Source organism: Pseudorca crassidens, chromosome 13 (genome assembly GCF_039906515.1).
Source record: "Pseudorca crassidens isolate mPseCra1 chromosome 13, mPseCra1.hap1, whole genome shotgun sequence".
In the NCBI taxonomy this organism is placed as follows: domain Eukaryota; kingdom Metazoa; phylum Chordata; class Mammalia; order Artiodactyla; family Delphinidae; genus Pseudorca; species Pseudorca crassidens.
The window spans coordinates 34034970-34051230 of record NC_090308.1 but is presented as its reverse complement, the minus strand read 5'-3'; the positions used below and the strand labels follow the sequence as shown (position 1 = coordinate 34051230).

The 16261-nt window shown below is 37.4% G+C and overlaps 1 protein-coding gene across 1 annotated transcript in view; it reads right to left on the bottom strand.

The window, feature by feature from the left end:
- THEMIS (thymocyte selection associated) overlaps positions 1–16261 on the bottom strand; it is a 155881-nt gene that overhangs the window by 76808 nt on the left and 62812 nt on the right. Inside the window, exon 4 of the mRNA XM_067702892.1 lies at positions 6371–7419. Coding sequence (XP_067558993.1) covers positions 6371–7419 — 1049 coding nt within the window. The remainder of the gene's footprint in view (positions 1–6370; positions 7420–16261) is intronic.

Sequence of the window (16261 nt, the reverse complement as noted above, 5' to 3'; positions counted from 1 at the left end):
AGTATTAAGGTAGTACATGTCATAACTAGAGTAAAAGTTTGAAAGTTCTGATTACCTTCCCACTTCCAAAAGCACAAAAAGAACTTATAAATATTCTGTGTTTCCCATTGGGCACAGATTTCTACCTGCAAGGTTTCAGTTGGAACTTGAGTTTGGCTAATTTTCAACTCAGCACTTCCTTTATTTATCCTTTGCCTGTTTCTCCCATCTTTTTCATTTCTTCCTACTATAGCTGGCTGTTTACAAGCTAATGCCATTTACTAGACCACAAGCCACAGGCAATTCAAAAATCATGATGTAGTAATCTGCCTTAAGAACAGCTTAAATATCTGCTAAAGTATGCTAAAATTGTATCTCAAAGTTAAAATTTGTCTTTTTAAAGTAAGATCATAGATTCCCTTAACTTTCCTTGTTATTTGGATTTAAACCCCCAATTTTTTAAGTATGTCTATGTTTCACATTCTTTGCCTTTGGTCTTTGAAAATGGCTGAAATGTTAATTTTCTCTCTTCACAGGGAAACAGACTTTCAGCTTCTATGTTAGACCAAGAGGACACACCAAGAATAGACCGGCATCAGTCTTCAGAATTGCAAAGTTGGTAACAAATCCAAACATGCTTAATGTCTTTACACCACATCAGGTTAACAGAAACAAAAACAAATCACACCCTTTGGGACTATATGCTATAGACAACAAATGAGTGGATGTCTCTAAAGATCTAGATTTAGCCTAGGAGTGTGGGTATCTTTACCACTTTTCAGCCACTCTGTCACACCAGATCAGAAATGAGTCTTAGCACCCAGCAGCAGCTGCTGAAGTGTTCTCTCTCTGCACTTTCCAGAAACTATTGCTTTCCTTCTGCCTTTTTCAGCTCTCACTCTAATTCTGGTACAAGGTTTGTTTTCTGCTCAATTCACAGTACCTTCCCATAACTGCCTCCCATGCTCTTTGCCTTAATGTCTCCCATGGGTGTTCTTCTCCGACAAAATCTAGAAATTCCGGCAGCAAAGTGGACACGTGGGCATTAAATGGCCAGAGTTAGTGAAATGCAAGATTTCTGGTCCCAGATGCAGTCTCCGAAGGAGTGGAATATCTCATCTTTCAACCAAAGGTTTGTTTTTCTATCTGGTTATAGACTTTTTCATGAGAATGCAGAAGTTACATTTCTCCTGTGTGGCACTCAGAAGTCATAGCCATATATATCCACGACAGGCAAAAACCCCAGCGAGAATATGCTCTTTCAAACTATCTGAAACTAATTCTGACACAGAAACAAACCACCAGGGAAGGAGTGTTTACCCCACAACATTGCTATTTAGAACAGAATTTTAGGCCCAGCCTCATTTATTTAGTCACTTTATAATATTGTTTTCATCTGATCAAGTATCAGAATGCACAAATCTTAAAGGTACTATTTTTACATTGTTATAAGCCTAAGAGGAAATTTGAAGGGTCTCTTGGTACATTCTCATCCCTTTTTTTTAGACTTCATACATTATTTTCCCAAACCGTTAACGAGCACATTTAAAAAACAAGAATAAAATCCCTCAATGTCAAACTTCATGGGCCTGGAAGTGTGCAGTCAATTCTGTTGAAATCCATCCCCCATCTCATCTGCCCCTGCTTATATCCAAACCACAATTCTCAAATTTCTACTACAGTTGTCTTTTTCTTATTTAGGTATTAGAGAACAGTTGACAATCTTACCTTGGAAAACAATTCTTTCTATTTATCCTAGTTCCAACAACCTGTCCTCAGATAGTCTTAATTTCTAAACTTCTTAGGTGAATGTGTAGGGCTCATAACCGACAATGGATACCTACTACAAGTGAATTTGTCTAACACTGAGTACATTTAGTTTCTTAATTAGACAGCCCGTACAACTATCCAGTTGTGAAATGCAAGAAATGATCTAGTAAAGCTAATGACACTAGGAAGACAAAAGTAAACTACATAATGAAGTATCTGATATTCTTCTCTACATATGTAATAAGGTATTTTAATAAGCTAAGTCAGTTTGAATAGTTAAACCCTGAATAACCGTCACAAATTGTTCTCTGAATTTAAAGCAATATTCCATATACAATCCAAAACCTTAGAGGCTGGTTTTCAGTGGCTGCTTCCTGCCTGCAAAGTGCTAAAAAAAAGCCTTATCCAACCACTTCAAACGCATACATAAATAGAAGAGCTTTAATGTAGATATCAGAAGAAATATAAAAGAAATATATAAAAGGATGACATTGTGATCATAAGAAATGGTTGGTTGCAAGACTTTTCGAGTACACTATGCAGAAACTGACAGGGCATCTGTTTAAATTTCAAAAACGATCTACTAAGTGGAGTCCTACCTTCATGGTGAGAAAAATTGTTGAAAATAAGGAGGTCAGTAGGTCTGCACACAGGTAAATTATAGCATCCTCTGACATTTTGAACTGATTTCAGAGAAAATATAGCTCTTTATCGACCACACCAGAAATTATGAAACTTATCATAAACAAAGAATCATAGATTCTCAATCAATTGATAAACTTTTAACCAAGCAGGAACCTCCTGACACCATTACTGGCCTAGGGTTTCCTAGCTCCTGCTGAACCCTCTTCAGGGATAAGAAATAAGTTCCAACATATTACTCCAAAATTGTCCTCCCTTTCACTCTCAGCTAGTGTTGTAATGGAAAATAAGAATGCAATCTTTGCCACAAAATAGCTCTTTAAATGTATAAAATAACTAATATCATCTAGTACCAAGTCATTCAAGTTTAGACTCTCACTCAGTTCCCTAAACCATTTACAGAAGGAAATGGCTCCTGGACTTCTTAACGTCTTAACAAACAACTCTTAATATCTTAACAAAGTTCAGGTAATCAATATTCTTTAGGAGTGGGACGCAGAGCTAGACACAAGAATCCATACAGGGCCTGAAAAATAAACAAGTAGTTCGGAATTATTTAGTTGATCTGGAATCCTACACGTATGAATTTAGTCAAAGATTGCATTTGTTTTCTTTTAGTAGCTGGAGATAATAGGAAATATATGTATTGGTCTCTGGCCCTGGTTCCTGGCACCGTGCTACTGAAGCCCTTGTAACTTCCTAAATGATAAGAGCACTAGGAACATCTTCTCTTTTAATATTTGGTCTTTGACCCCAGCTTCTAATACAGGGCTCCTAAATCTCCTGGAATTTCCTGGGTGATAGGAGTGTCTTTTGTTCTAACAAGGCGACTCTGGGTGGGCTCCCGGATGGCTCCTGGATTGGGGCTGGTCACCAGAAACACTAAGCCATAATTAGAAGCTTGGAATTTTCAGCCCCAATCCCCATTCTCCAGAGAGGGGAGAAGGACTGGAAAAGGAGTTAATAATCGATCATGCTTACATGAGGAAACTTCCATAAAATTCCCAGAAGTACACAGTTCAGAGAACTTTCAGGTTAGTGGACACATCCACACACCAGGGGGGTGGTGTATCCTAACTCTATGGGACAGAAGTTCCTGAGCTCTCGGGACCCTTCCAGACCTCACCCTTCAAGTCTCTTTATCTGACTGTTCATCTGTATTCTGTATCATATCCTTTAACTGGTAAATGTAAGTAGGTGTTTCCCTGAGTTCTGGGAGCCACTCTAGCAAATTAATGGAACCTGAGGAGGGGGTCCTGGGGACCTCTGATTTGCAGCCAAGTCAGACAGAGGCTGTCGGTAACCTGAGGACCTACTACTTGCAATTGGCATCTGAAGTGGGGAGCAGTCGTGCGGGACTGAGCTCTTAACCTGTGGGACTGAGCTCTTAACCTGTGGGATCTGATGTTATCTCCAGGTAGATAGCGTCTGAATTGAGTTAAGTAACTGCAGGACACCCAACTGGTGTCAAAGAATCGCTTGCTGAGGGAAAATTTCCATGCATCTGGTGTCGGAGGTGTTGTGAGTGTGGCAGTAGTGTGAGAGTAAAGGAGAAACATAGGAGGAGGACTGAAGGTTTTTCCAAGCAGTAACCTAGATGAAACGTTGCTGTTTTGTGAGTTTCTCTAATAAAACGCGTAGATCATTTTCATTTGACATTCTTTCAAAGGGCATTTTAAATTTATTAAATTTATTGTTTTCTACAAATGGTTTCTTAGAAGTTTAGGATTTTTGATCTATTCCTTTCTGATTGTAATAGGCATCTACTTCTTTATATCTCCAGACCTTCACATACTGTTATTTGAGACATATTTCTATTATTTGAGACAACTAGTCCTTATTCCCTTCCCCACCAATCCTGGCTGTAGCTGGGGCAGCCAATGAATTGATTGAACCAAGAGATGGGCATGTGATCCAAAGTCCTTCCCTTTTTAAAAATTGGAACTAAACAAAGAGATTATGTTCTTCTCTAGTGATGAAACTACAAGATGCAGGAACTGTCAGAAGTAATGTCCCATGTGTGATGAAAAGGAAGACCCACTCTGTCTGTGTTCTAGATCCTGTTTCCAGTTGTCCCTGAAGCCTAGCTGTATACCCTGAGGTTCTCCAAGGGTACCTGAGCTACTACTTTCATTAAAAGGAAAAAGGGAAAAAGAGCCACTTTGCCGGCAAAACAAGTCTTAACTTAAATACAGATTTTTCTATCTAAAGTTTTTATTTATTCCTCCCTCCCAATTTTATGTCCTATGTTAGCTTTCTACTGTTGCTGTAACATAAACTTGGTGCCTTAAACAATATGAATTTATTGTCTTGGAGTTTTATAAGTCAGAAATTCAACAGGAGTCTCATTGACTAAAAGTAAGGTGTTAGCAGAGCTGTGCTCCTTTCTGGAGGCTCTAGGGAAGAAAGCTTCCTTGTCTTTCTAGCTACTAGAGACCATCTTCATTCCTTGGCTCAATGATCCTTTCCTCCATCTTCAAAGGTAGCAATGCTGCATCTCTTTAAAATTCTTCTGTAGTCACATCTTTCTCTGACCCTGACCTTAAGTGAGAAAGATATTTTAAGGACTCTTGTGATTAACTTGGACCTACCTGAATAATCCAGGATAATCTCATCTCAAGGTCCTTAATTTTAAGTACATGTGCAAAGTCTCTTTTACTAACCAATGTAGCATATTCACAGTTCTGGAGGCTTAGGTATAGACACCTTGGGTGGGGGTGAGAGGATGGGGGTAGAGGGATGGGACATTATTCTGCTTCCCACTAAAAATGACAACAGCACTCCATCTCTCACATCATTCAATTCAGTAATAAAAATATATTAAACAGGAGAAGTCAGGCACTCTGCATATTAATAGCAGCCTGTTAATCAACATTATTTGGAAACAGTTGTTTAGTTTAGTTTCAAAATGACTCCTTCAAAATTGATTTTTCTGGAAAGGAAATTTCTGCTGGTTTTATCTTTTCCTGAGATTGAGTTTGAAGATGTTTACTGGATTTCCCCAGCATACAATCAGAATTCAATCTTTGAAATGTAGAATTAAATGTATTTCCATACCCACATCCTTGAAGCCTGAGGCTGCTATCATTCCTGAGTATAGAGAGTAAACACAGCATCTCTCTTTGTTTTACTAATTGCTTTGTTTCCCCAAGCTGCTCGCACAACATCTGCCAGGGCAGAATGCACTATTTCCACACACCAGAGAACCACTGCCTGCCAGATAAACTACTTAAGCTCCGTGGTGTAAGGGCAAGTGCTTTCCAGGCACTCAGCAGGGAGTTTTCAAGAGGCAAAAACTTTAAGCAGAAATGAAGCTGAAACGCCTCCCCTCCCATCTTTAGAGTGGTTATGGAGTTGTGGATTCTGCGATGATCTCATACTGCCTGCAATTTTATTGATTTTGTTTTTCAATAGAACTGTTAAAGATGACAGTTCTCAGACAGGCAGAATGTGGGCAGATGCCCATGTTCTCACACAGTTCTGCCAAGATATTTTTACATCTTTCCACACATAAAACGAAATGAAGACATGTGTTATAGATGCATGCTCCTGGTACCCCCGCCCCCAGAAGAAGGGAGTTGATTGTGTGCTTGTTTCCTGGATGAAGTATTAAAACAACTCTACCTAGAAAAAAGTGAACAGCACTTCCAAAACAAAAGAGGTTTGCTTCTGAGGCACCTTATAAGCCATTCCTAATTACCAAAACACACTGAAACAGCAGTTTGTAATCATGTGTCATCCCTGCTAGTTCTAATTCCTAACCTTCTTGTCACATCTACTGGTTAAGCATCAAAATACAAAACGCTGTAACAGCTTAGGCTCTGTTGATGTTCAGTCATCTACTGTGCACCAGAAAGGCTCATTTCAAACATGGCATGAAAGGAAGAAAAGTAAGCAAAAACCAGACTCAGAAGAGACTTGAAATAACTTGCCCCCAGAAAAACACTCAAGGGGAAAAACTGCAAAATCATAGCCTTACCTTGGGAGACTTGGGCAGACCCACTGTCTTTTCTTCTGCTAAGTTGAGCAGGCTTAACTTTGTTTCCTCCACGGAGGGATGTTTGGGAGGGCGAGGTGGGGGGTACGAGAAAGAGTTTTCATATCTCCGCATCATATAATACTGTTCTTCAGGGATCTCTTCAACCAGAGTCTTGACTAGAAATGATCCTGGATCCCCAGACAAATTATTAACTAACTGAACAGTCATATTCACGCGGCCAGCAGGAATTTCCCAGCACTCCTTGGGGTTGGCAAAGTCACTTATGAGTAGATAAGAGTCTGTGATAGCTTCCTCCAGCCGTAATCCTGGTGTAGCGGCCAAAATGTCTTCTTCAGTGAAAAGATCTCTCACAGAAACCTTCACATTGAAGGGCAAGTGGAACTGTGCACAGAGCTCAGAAATCTGGTACTGCTTCTTATCATGAATCACTTCTACAAAATCTCCTTCCATGTACAAAGGGAGCAGTGCTGCCTCATAGGATTTTTTGAGGATTTTTTCACAAGCCAGAACGTTCACCACTTTTTTGATCCCTTCACAGAGGACTTCCGTCGTCTGTGAGTGTTGCACTAGAAACTGGTCCCCGGCAGATACAGATGACAGCTCGTCATGGGGGGAATGAAAGGCTTTGGTGGCCACCACGTGGAGAGGCTCCTTTTCACTCTTTGCTATCCCAAGGTCATAGGGGGTTGGGAACTCCCGAGGTCGCCGCTTGAATTTGCCTTTATAGCTAGGGGGGATCAAGAAGTGTCTTTTAGGAAAATTGCTTCTAATTTCTGAAGCTAAGATCCTTGATGCCTGGCACTTTTTGTGGATCACAATGGTTTTCCCAGGTTGTAAAACGTTTCTGGGTAGCTGGTTTCCTTGGGGCGCTTCTATGACTTCAGCCACTACGGGGAACTCTTTACTGGTCATTTCAAAAAGATCTTGTGTAGATAACAGCTGAAGAAACCAGTTGGAATCATAACTGTCTGTAATGTCTTTGACTTCAACATCTAGACTGGGGAGGATACGGACTATATCCTTTCTAACTGGAAAACAAAAAGACATTTTGTGTATCAAAATGTTGCTCTGAAGTAGTATTAAAATCACTCCAGGGGTACCATAAATAAATTTCATTAAAAAAAATCTCAGATGCTCATGATATAACATTTCTTATGTATGACTTTCCTTTTTTAAATTTAAAAATGAAATAGATGGTAAATAAAAACAATACCCATAAATCTGCCTGATTTTAGAAATAGACATTAACCAGTATCTTGGAGCCCCACAAACCTCACCAAAATCACATCCTCCTCACTGCAACCTAAGAGTAATCATTCTCCTGATTTTGGTGTTAACCATTCCCTTGCTTTTCTTTGTAGTTTTATCACACATAACATACATGAATATATGTGCACGTGTTTAAATGTATATGTGTGTGTTTTTCCAGAAAATTTATTATATCATTTTAGGTCATGCTTTTGAGGTCCAGATATTGTACATAAAATTATCTTAGAAGAAAGTTTGGGTACTCCAAGTAAGACTCTTCCTGCATAAGGCCCAAGACACATTCTATATACAAATTCTATCCTGTGGGATATAACCGTATTGCAAAATCTTGGGATATAAAGTACTCAAGATTAATATATGGAAATGGATATCAAAATGCAATCTTTTTCCAATGTGAAAACTATTTCTTTCTCTGCTGGTGCTATATTAACATCTAGTTAGAAAAGGAGTGGCATAGGATGGGTTACAGTCAAAGGAGCCACTCAGGAGCCCTAGATTTGCTGGTAGAGTGCTTACCAATGTATTCTTTGCCTAATGTGTCCCTGGGGACTAATGAATCTCTGTATTCTTTCCAAGAGCCCACTGTCTCAGAAGTCTTTCTTTGAGACTACAGAGACACTTAAAATATTGTCCTGAAATCCTCTGCTCTCCATATACTGTCCCACATAGTATCCTTATAAATGGTCTTGCATTTAAAAATAAAGTTATATGTTAATATCAACAGGATTTTATAATGGTTTATATTTTCTTGACATTTTCCTAACACTTAATGTTTTATAGCCTTTTCACAATCTACCATCGTTTCCCAGTACATCTAGCCACCCGTCTGTCAATATTCTTTCTTCCCTGTATGCTTTTGAAAATTAATAATTTGGAAGATTTAGAAGACAGAATGTTTCTCTTACAAAACATTACCTATATTATTACATTTTATATTACTGTTTATGCAGCCTCTGAAAACTATAATTTGTGTCATATTACTTGCACATGCTGTGTAACAGAGTTCCCAAAAACACAGTATGAAATTGCATTATTTTATTCTCTTGAACATAAAATAGAGAAAAGAAAAAAACCGACGGTTGCCTATAGGCTGAAGTTCAATAAAAATTATAAAGATTCTCCATTAAAAAAAGAACGGAGGGGGAACGCTAAAAAAAAAACCTTTACCAGTTCATTTTATAAAGTTTAGCAAACCCAAACCTTTGAGATTGTTGCCACAGGTTTCCCTGAACCCCAAGGTAATTTTAGAAACTTTAAAATCACACTTATTTGAATCAAAAGGAACGGTGTTTAAGAATTGTAGAGCTAGGACTAGACGGGTTCATAGACTCAGAACATTTCTCAAGTTGAGGGAACAACTTGACACTGGTAGAATAGATGCCATTAAGGACTTTCTGAGGGCTTTAAATTGACCATAGGGACCCTAATGCAAGCTAGATCCCAGTCTGTATTTCGGTACAATGGGTACGGTGGGGAAAGAATTGTCTTAATAACTTAGGACAACTTTATTGCCAGAGAAAGCCTCCGGGCCAGGCTATCTAACGTCTGTTAAATTTTTATGTACCCAATTCCTGACCTATCTTCAGTACTTCTATACCAAATTCACTGAAGATGTGCTAGCCTATCTCATCCTACTTGATATATCAGCAGCATTTGACAGAGTACATTAGACTCTTTGCTAGAGTTACCTCACTTATTTCCTTCTTATCTTATAATTCTTCTCAACTTTTTTTCTGGTTTCTTCTCCTCTACATACCACCCACTCCCCCCCACACACACCTTTTAATGTTTCTTCGTTCTCCTCCTTTCTCTGTCCACACTCACACCCACATGATCTTACACAGTCTCATGTTTTTAAGTACCATCTGTATGCTGATGACTCCCCAACATGTATCTCCAGCTAAATAATTCTGCACTCCAGATAACTATTTAAGATCTCCACTTGGCTATCTAATAGACGTCTCAAAGTTAACATGCTTAAACTGAAATTCTGATCTTCTCAACCCAAACCTAATCTATCTGTTGCTCATTCTCCTTGTTTGGTGCAGAAATCTGAGACATCCATAGCTTCTCTCTCTGTTTTCCTAACACTCAACATCCATTACCTCAGAACTACTCTGATCTAAGCTACATTATTTCTTGCCTGGTTTATTGCAGTGGCTTCCTAAAGAGTCTTCTTACAGTCAAATCTTTCCAGGGAAGCCAGACAGTCTTTTTAAATGTTAAATTGATCATATCTTTCTCCTGTTCATAGCCCCACAGTGGCAGTCCTTTTCACTTCAGTAAAAGTGAAAGCCCTTACCGAGGTCCTAGGTACCACGTTGATCTCATCTGCCACTGGGTTGCCTCATTCTAATTTACTGCTCCCTCCATTAACTTCTTGCTGTTAATCAGGTTTTCAAAAAGCCTGTTTCGGGCTTCCCTGGTGGCGCAGTGGTTGAGAGTCCACCTGCCGATACAGGGGACACGGGTACGTGCCCTGGTCCAGGAAGACCCTGCATGCCGCGGAGCGGCTGGGCCCGTGAGCCATGGACGCTGAGCCTGTGCATCCGGAGCCTGTGCTCCGCAACGGGAGAGGCCACAACAGTGAGAGGCCTGCGTACCGCAAAAAAAAAAAAAATCTTCCAACAAACAAAAGTCCAGGACCAGATGGCTTCACAGGTGAATTCTATCAAACATTTAGAGAAGAGCTAAGACTCATCCTTCTCAAACTCTTCTAAAAAATTGCAGAGGAAGGAATACTCCCAAACTCATTCTATGAAGCCACCATCACCCTGATACCAAAACCAGACAAAGATACTACAAAAAAAGAAAATTACAGACCAATATCACTGATGAATATAGATGCAAAAATCCTCAACAAAATACTAGTAAACAGAATCCAACAACATATTAAAAGGATCATACACCATAATCAAGTGGGATTTATCCAAGGGATGCAAGGATTCTTCAATATACATAAATCAATCAATGCGATAAACCATATTAACAAATTGAAGTATAAAAGCCATATGATCATCTCAATAGATGCAGAAAAAGCTTTTGACAAAATTCAACACCCATTTATGATAGAAACTCCCAGAAAGTGGGCATAGAGGGAACCTACTCAACATAATGAAGGCCATATATGACAAACCCACAGCAAACATCATTCTCAATGGTGAAAAGCTGAAAGCATTTCGACTAAGATCAGGAAAAAAACAAGGATGTCCACTCTCACCACTATTATTCAACGTAGTTTTGGAAGTCCTAGCCATGGCAATCAGAGAAGAAAAAGAAATAAAAGGAATACAAATTGGAAAAGAAGAAGTAAAGCTGTCACTGTTTGCAGATGACATGATACTGTACATTGAGAATCCTAAAGATGCCACCAGAAAACTACTAATCAATGAATTTGGTAAAGTAGCAGGATACAAAATTAATGCACAGAAATCTCTTGCATCCCTATACACTAATGATGAAAAATCTGAAAGAGAAATTAAGGAAACACTCTCATTTACCATTGTAACAAAAAGAATAAAATACCGAGGAATAAACCTACCTAGGGAGACAAAAGACCTGTATGCAGAAAACTATAAGACACTGATGAAAGAAATTAAAGATGATACCAACAGATGGAGAGATATACCATGTTCTTGGATTGGAAGAATCAATATTGTGAAAATGACTATACTACCCAAAGCAATCTACAGATTCAATGCAATCCCTATCAAATTACCAATGGCATTTTTTACGCAACTAGAACAAAAAATCTTAAAATTTTTATGGAGACACAAAAGACCCCGAATAGCTACAGCAGTCTTGAGGGAAAAAAACGGAGCTGGAGGAATCAGACTCCCTTACTTCAGACTATACTACAAAGCTACAGTAATCTAGACAATATGGTACTGGCACAAAAGGAGAAACATAGATCAATGGAACAAGATAGAAAGCCCAGAGATAAACCCACGCACCTATGGTCAACTAATATATGACAAAGGAGGCAAGGATATACAATGGAGAAAAGACAGTCTCTTCAATAAGTGTTTCTGGGAAAACTGGACAGCTACATGTAAAAGAATGGAATTAGAACACTCCCTAACACTATACACAAAAATTAACTCAAAATGGATTAGAGACCTAAATGTAAGACCAGACACTATAAAACTCTTAGAGGAAAACATAGGAAAAACACTCTTTGACATAAATCACAGCAAGATCTTTTTTGATCCACCTCCTAGAGTAATGGAAATAAAAACAAAAATAAACAAATGGGACCTAATGAAACTTAAAAGCTTTTGCACAGCAAATGAAACCATAAACAAGACGAAAAGATAACCCTCAGAATGGGAGAAAATATTTGCAAATGAATCAACAGACAAAGGATTAATCTCCAAAATATATAAACAGCTCATGCAGCTCAATATTAAAAAAAACCAACCCAATCCAAAAGTGGGCAGAAAACCTAAATAGACATTTCTCCAGAGAAGACATACAGATGGCCAAGAAGCACATGAAAAGCTGCTCAACATCACTAATTATTAGAGAAATGCAAATCAGAACTACAATGAGGTATCACCTCACACCAGTTCGAATGGGCATCATCAGAAAATCTACAAACAACAAATGCTGGAGAGGGTGTGGAGAAAAGGGAACCCTCTTGCACTGTTGGTGGGAATGTAAATTGATACAGCCACTATGGAGAACAGTACAGAGGTTCCTTAAAAAACTAAAAATAGAATTACTATATGATCCAGCAATCCCACTACTGGGCATATATCCTGAGAAAACCATAATTCAAAAACACACATGCACCCCAATGTTCACTGCAGCACTCTTTACAATAGCCAGGTCATGGAAGCAACCTAAATGCCCATCAACGGATGAATGGATAAAGAAAATGTAGTACATATATACAATGGAATATTACTCAGCCATAAAGAGGAATGAAATTGGGTCATTTGTTGAGACGTGGATGGATCTAGAGACTGTCATACAGAGTGAAGTAAGCCAGAAAGAGAAAAACAAATATCGTATATTAACGCATATATGTGGAACCTAGAAAAATGGTACAGATGAACTGGTCTGCAGAGCAGAAATTGAGACACAGATGTAGAGAACAAATGAATGGACCCCAAGGGGGAAATGCGGCGGGGTGGTGGTGGTGGTGGTGTGATGAATTGGGCGATTGGGGTTGACATGTATACACTGATGTGTATAAAACTGGTGACTAATAAGGACCTGCTGTATAAAAAAAAATAAAATAAATTTTTCAAAAATTAAAAAGTTACCTAGAATTTGGAAGTGACATACTTAAGTTTTCAAACTGAAACAGGCTTAATTAATTTTTATGGCAAATTTCATTATATCTAAGTATGTGTCTAAAAGAAAGATAAATCAACATTTTTTGTTTTCTTATAAAGAAGTTAATTATATAAAAATATTTTTTAAAAATAAGAGGGGAGATAAAACATTACAATCTTTATCATCTTTAGACTACCACTGCTTATATTTTGGTATATCCAGTGTGAGGGGGTGTGTGTGTGTGTGTGTGTGTGTGTGTATTATACATTTTTAAACAAGCATTTTTATCTTACAAGTAATCCTCCCTCCCACCACCAGAAATGAAAATGGTTATAGAAAATGAGCTAAATTAGAAAATTTCCCAAAAAAAGTTATCTTGACTTCAAATTGATAAAGAGATAAGAAGACAGCAACTCGGAGCATGAGAGACATTCCTGATGGTGTTTATTACAAGTTTTTCAGTTTCAAACTAATCTAAAGTAAAAACAGCATATATTCATGCAACATTAGTTTACACTTCCCAAATTTTCTTCCTGGGTAAACATGAATTGTTCTGGTTTGGGTAAGTTTTCTGTTTTTCCAAAGGGAGCTCTTGTGAAAAAGATTTCCATTCCATCTTCTCTAAAAAGGTAGCATTGCTTTCTTCTCTCTGCTTCTGAGTCATTTCATTAAACATTGTCTTTCTGCCTATTCTTTCAGGGAAAGTCCCTGTACAGTTAGGGTTAATGTTAATCATAATGTGATGCTTTTCTGCATTTCCCACTGCAACAACTCTTTTAGCCAAGTGTGAATTTGGGGGACCCCACTAAAAATTATCTTTAAAGAGAAAATAAAGGTATACATTTAAGCTTGGTTAATGTTAGGCAATGCATGTTTCCTTGAAGAGCTAATACTCAATTCTGGAATACTCTTTGTCTCAACTCAGCATTCAAGGACCTATCCTTTGCAATTAGGCCTGAATTAGCAGTACATGGTAGGAAATCTACTGAGACAATCTTATTCAAGTCTTGAAGCAAGATGGTTGTTTCTACATATTTTTTTCTTTACAAATTTTGTAAATTCTAGCCTGCAGTTTTTCTCAATTTCTAGTTTCTCCTATATTATTATTATTAAACAATTCATGTATTTTTTGCAAATTTTCACTTTCTAAGTTTGATTTTTTAATTTACTTTCCAAGACTATAGTTATTTTTCTCTAAAGTGCTTTCATAAATTTTGTCTCCAGCTCTCATTTATTCTGTGAATTGTTTTGTTTACATTTTTGCATCACATTATACTCTTCATTATACAATGATTATTCAATGCACTAATAATTTCTGAACTTGCCTCATTCCAGACTTTTAAATTAAAATTTGCTTTATAGTTCATCTATTTGGTCTCAATTTTCTTTACAAATATTCTGTGAATTAATTTTTTTCCATTTATTCAGTTTCATTTCAACTTAAGAGAAGCTATACAGTGAATTTCCATTTTGTTGGGTGGTCCTCCTCTGGTTCTACTTCTGTTTGTATTTATAAATAGATAAAGTTCCTTTTGGATCACTCTCCAACATTTGTAGCAGAAAAAAAATCATCAGGACTTTCCTTGAACAGCCTTGCATTTGATATGGCTTTATTTGTAACACTACTCTGTCTTTTACATTTTCATTTAGTTTATAAAAGCTAACAAAAGTGAAGAGCCATTTTCTTATACTGAATGATACAACTAACATGTTTTCTTCATTGATGTGTCAACTTGACTGGCCTGTTGTAGCCAGCTATTTAATCAAACACTGATCTAGGTGTTGCCATGAAGGTATCTTGTAGACGTGGTTACCATCCAAATAACCTGACTTTAAGTAAAGGATGTTATACTCAATATGTGGATAAGCCTCATCCAATCAGCTGAAGGTCTAAAGAGCAAAAACAAAAGTTTCCCAGAGAAGAAGAAATTCTGCCTCAAGACTGCAGCATAAACTTCTGCCTGAGTTTCCAGCTTGTCAGCTAGTCCTATAGATGTAGAACTTATTAGCCCCCATAATTACATTAGCCAAGACCTTAAAATTAATTAAATAACTAATTAATATATAATCATGTATAGATAATATAATACAATTATATATAATATCAATTTATATAATATTATATACTTTTTCTCTGGAGAACCCTGAATGATCAAGCGTTAATTATTGGTAGTTTAAGAATAAATAAATAAATATATGTATATACATATATATACACACATATATAGTAAAAACTGTACTTTGCTTGCTGTTTGACGTTTTTATTAGCAGTAAGATTTCTGCCTAAAGGAAGAAAATGAAATGGAAGCTGGCTAGAGCATCCACGGGTTCTAAAGATCATGTTATGTCACAGTACTTTCAGGGAAACATTAGGAAAAACATCACTAATAAAAATTGAACCCATTATATAAATATAAGTGATATCAATTTTGGTGCCAAAAAGTGAATATTCATTCTCCTTAGCTATTAAGTTCATAAATATGTCATTGTAACAAATCAAATCTGGATATGGTGGGTGAGAAAACCTTCTTGATACCTAAATAGGAACTTTGTACTGTACAACATATATAGACAGAAGCAATTATTTTAGTTGTTTCATTCATTCATTCATGTATTTAATTTATTGAATAATGAACATTTACTTTATCTCAAGCATTGAGAAGATAAAAAGAAATACATAAGAAATTGACTCAGATGCTTCCATAAATTACTAAAAATTATGTTGTGTTAAAAAAATTAAGTTTATAAATTACACTTATCACTTAGTAATATTAGCAACCAGTCCTTTCAGGGTTATACTAGGTCCAGGAAAAACTCTGGCCTAGGACCAATTTAAGTAAGTAGTGAGGCTTATGGGTAAAATATGTTGCTTTTCAACTCTTTCTTCCCTCAAATTTGCCATAGGGTAAAAAGGAGAAAAAGAAAGAAAAAGTTTCAATGAATCTAAAAGATGTCTGCAATCCTTAAACTAGATAAAGATTGAACTCAGATGGAAGAACGGTCAATGATTCGGTAGAATAGAAAAAGGAAAGCCTATGTGCCTAAGGAGTTTGAGTCCAGTGAAAAGTCAGCCTTTTTTGCCCCACACAACTCCCCAAAAGTTTTCGAATTGGAGGCATAAAGCCCCTCTGAAGGTGGAGGAGAAGGTAGAGGACAAACAAGGGATTATGTGAATGTTTGAAGCATGGTTAAACCCAGGTCTTCAGCTTTAATTTGGGGAAGACAGGTGAGAGCCCCTTCCACCTCTCTCTCTGCAGGAAACAGTATAGGGTCATAGAATCTGGAAAGTAGGCATAGGTGAGCAGGGGAGAAGCATGG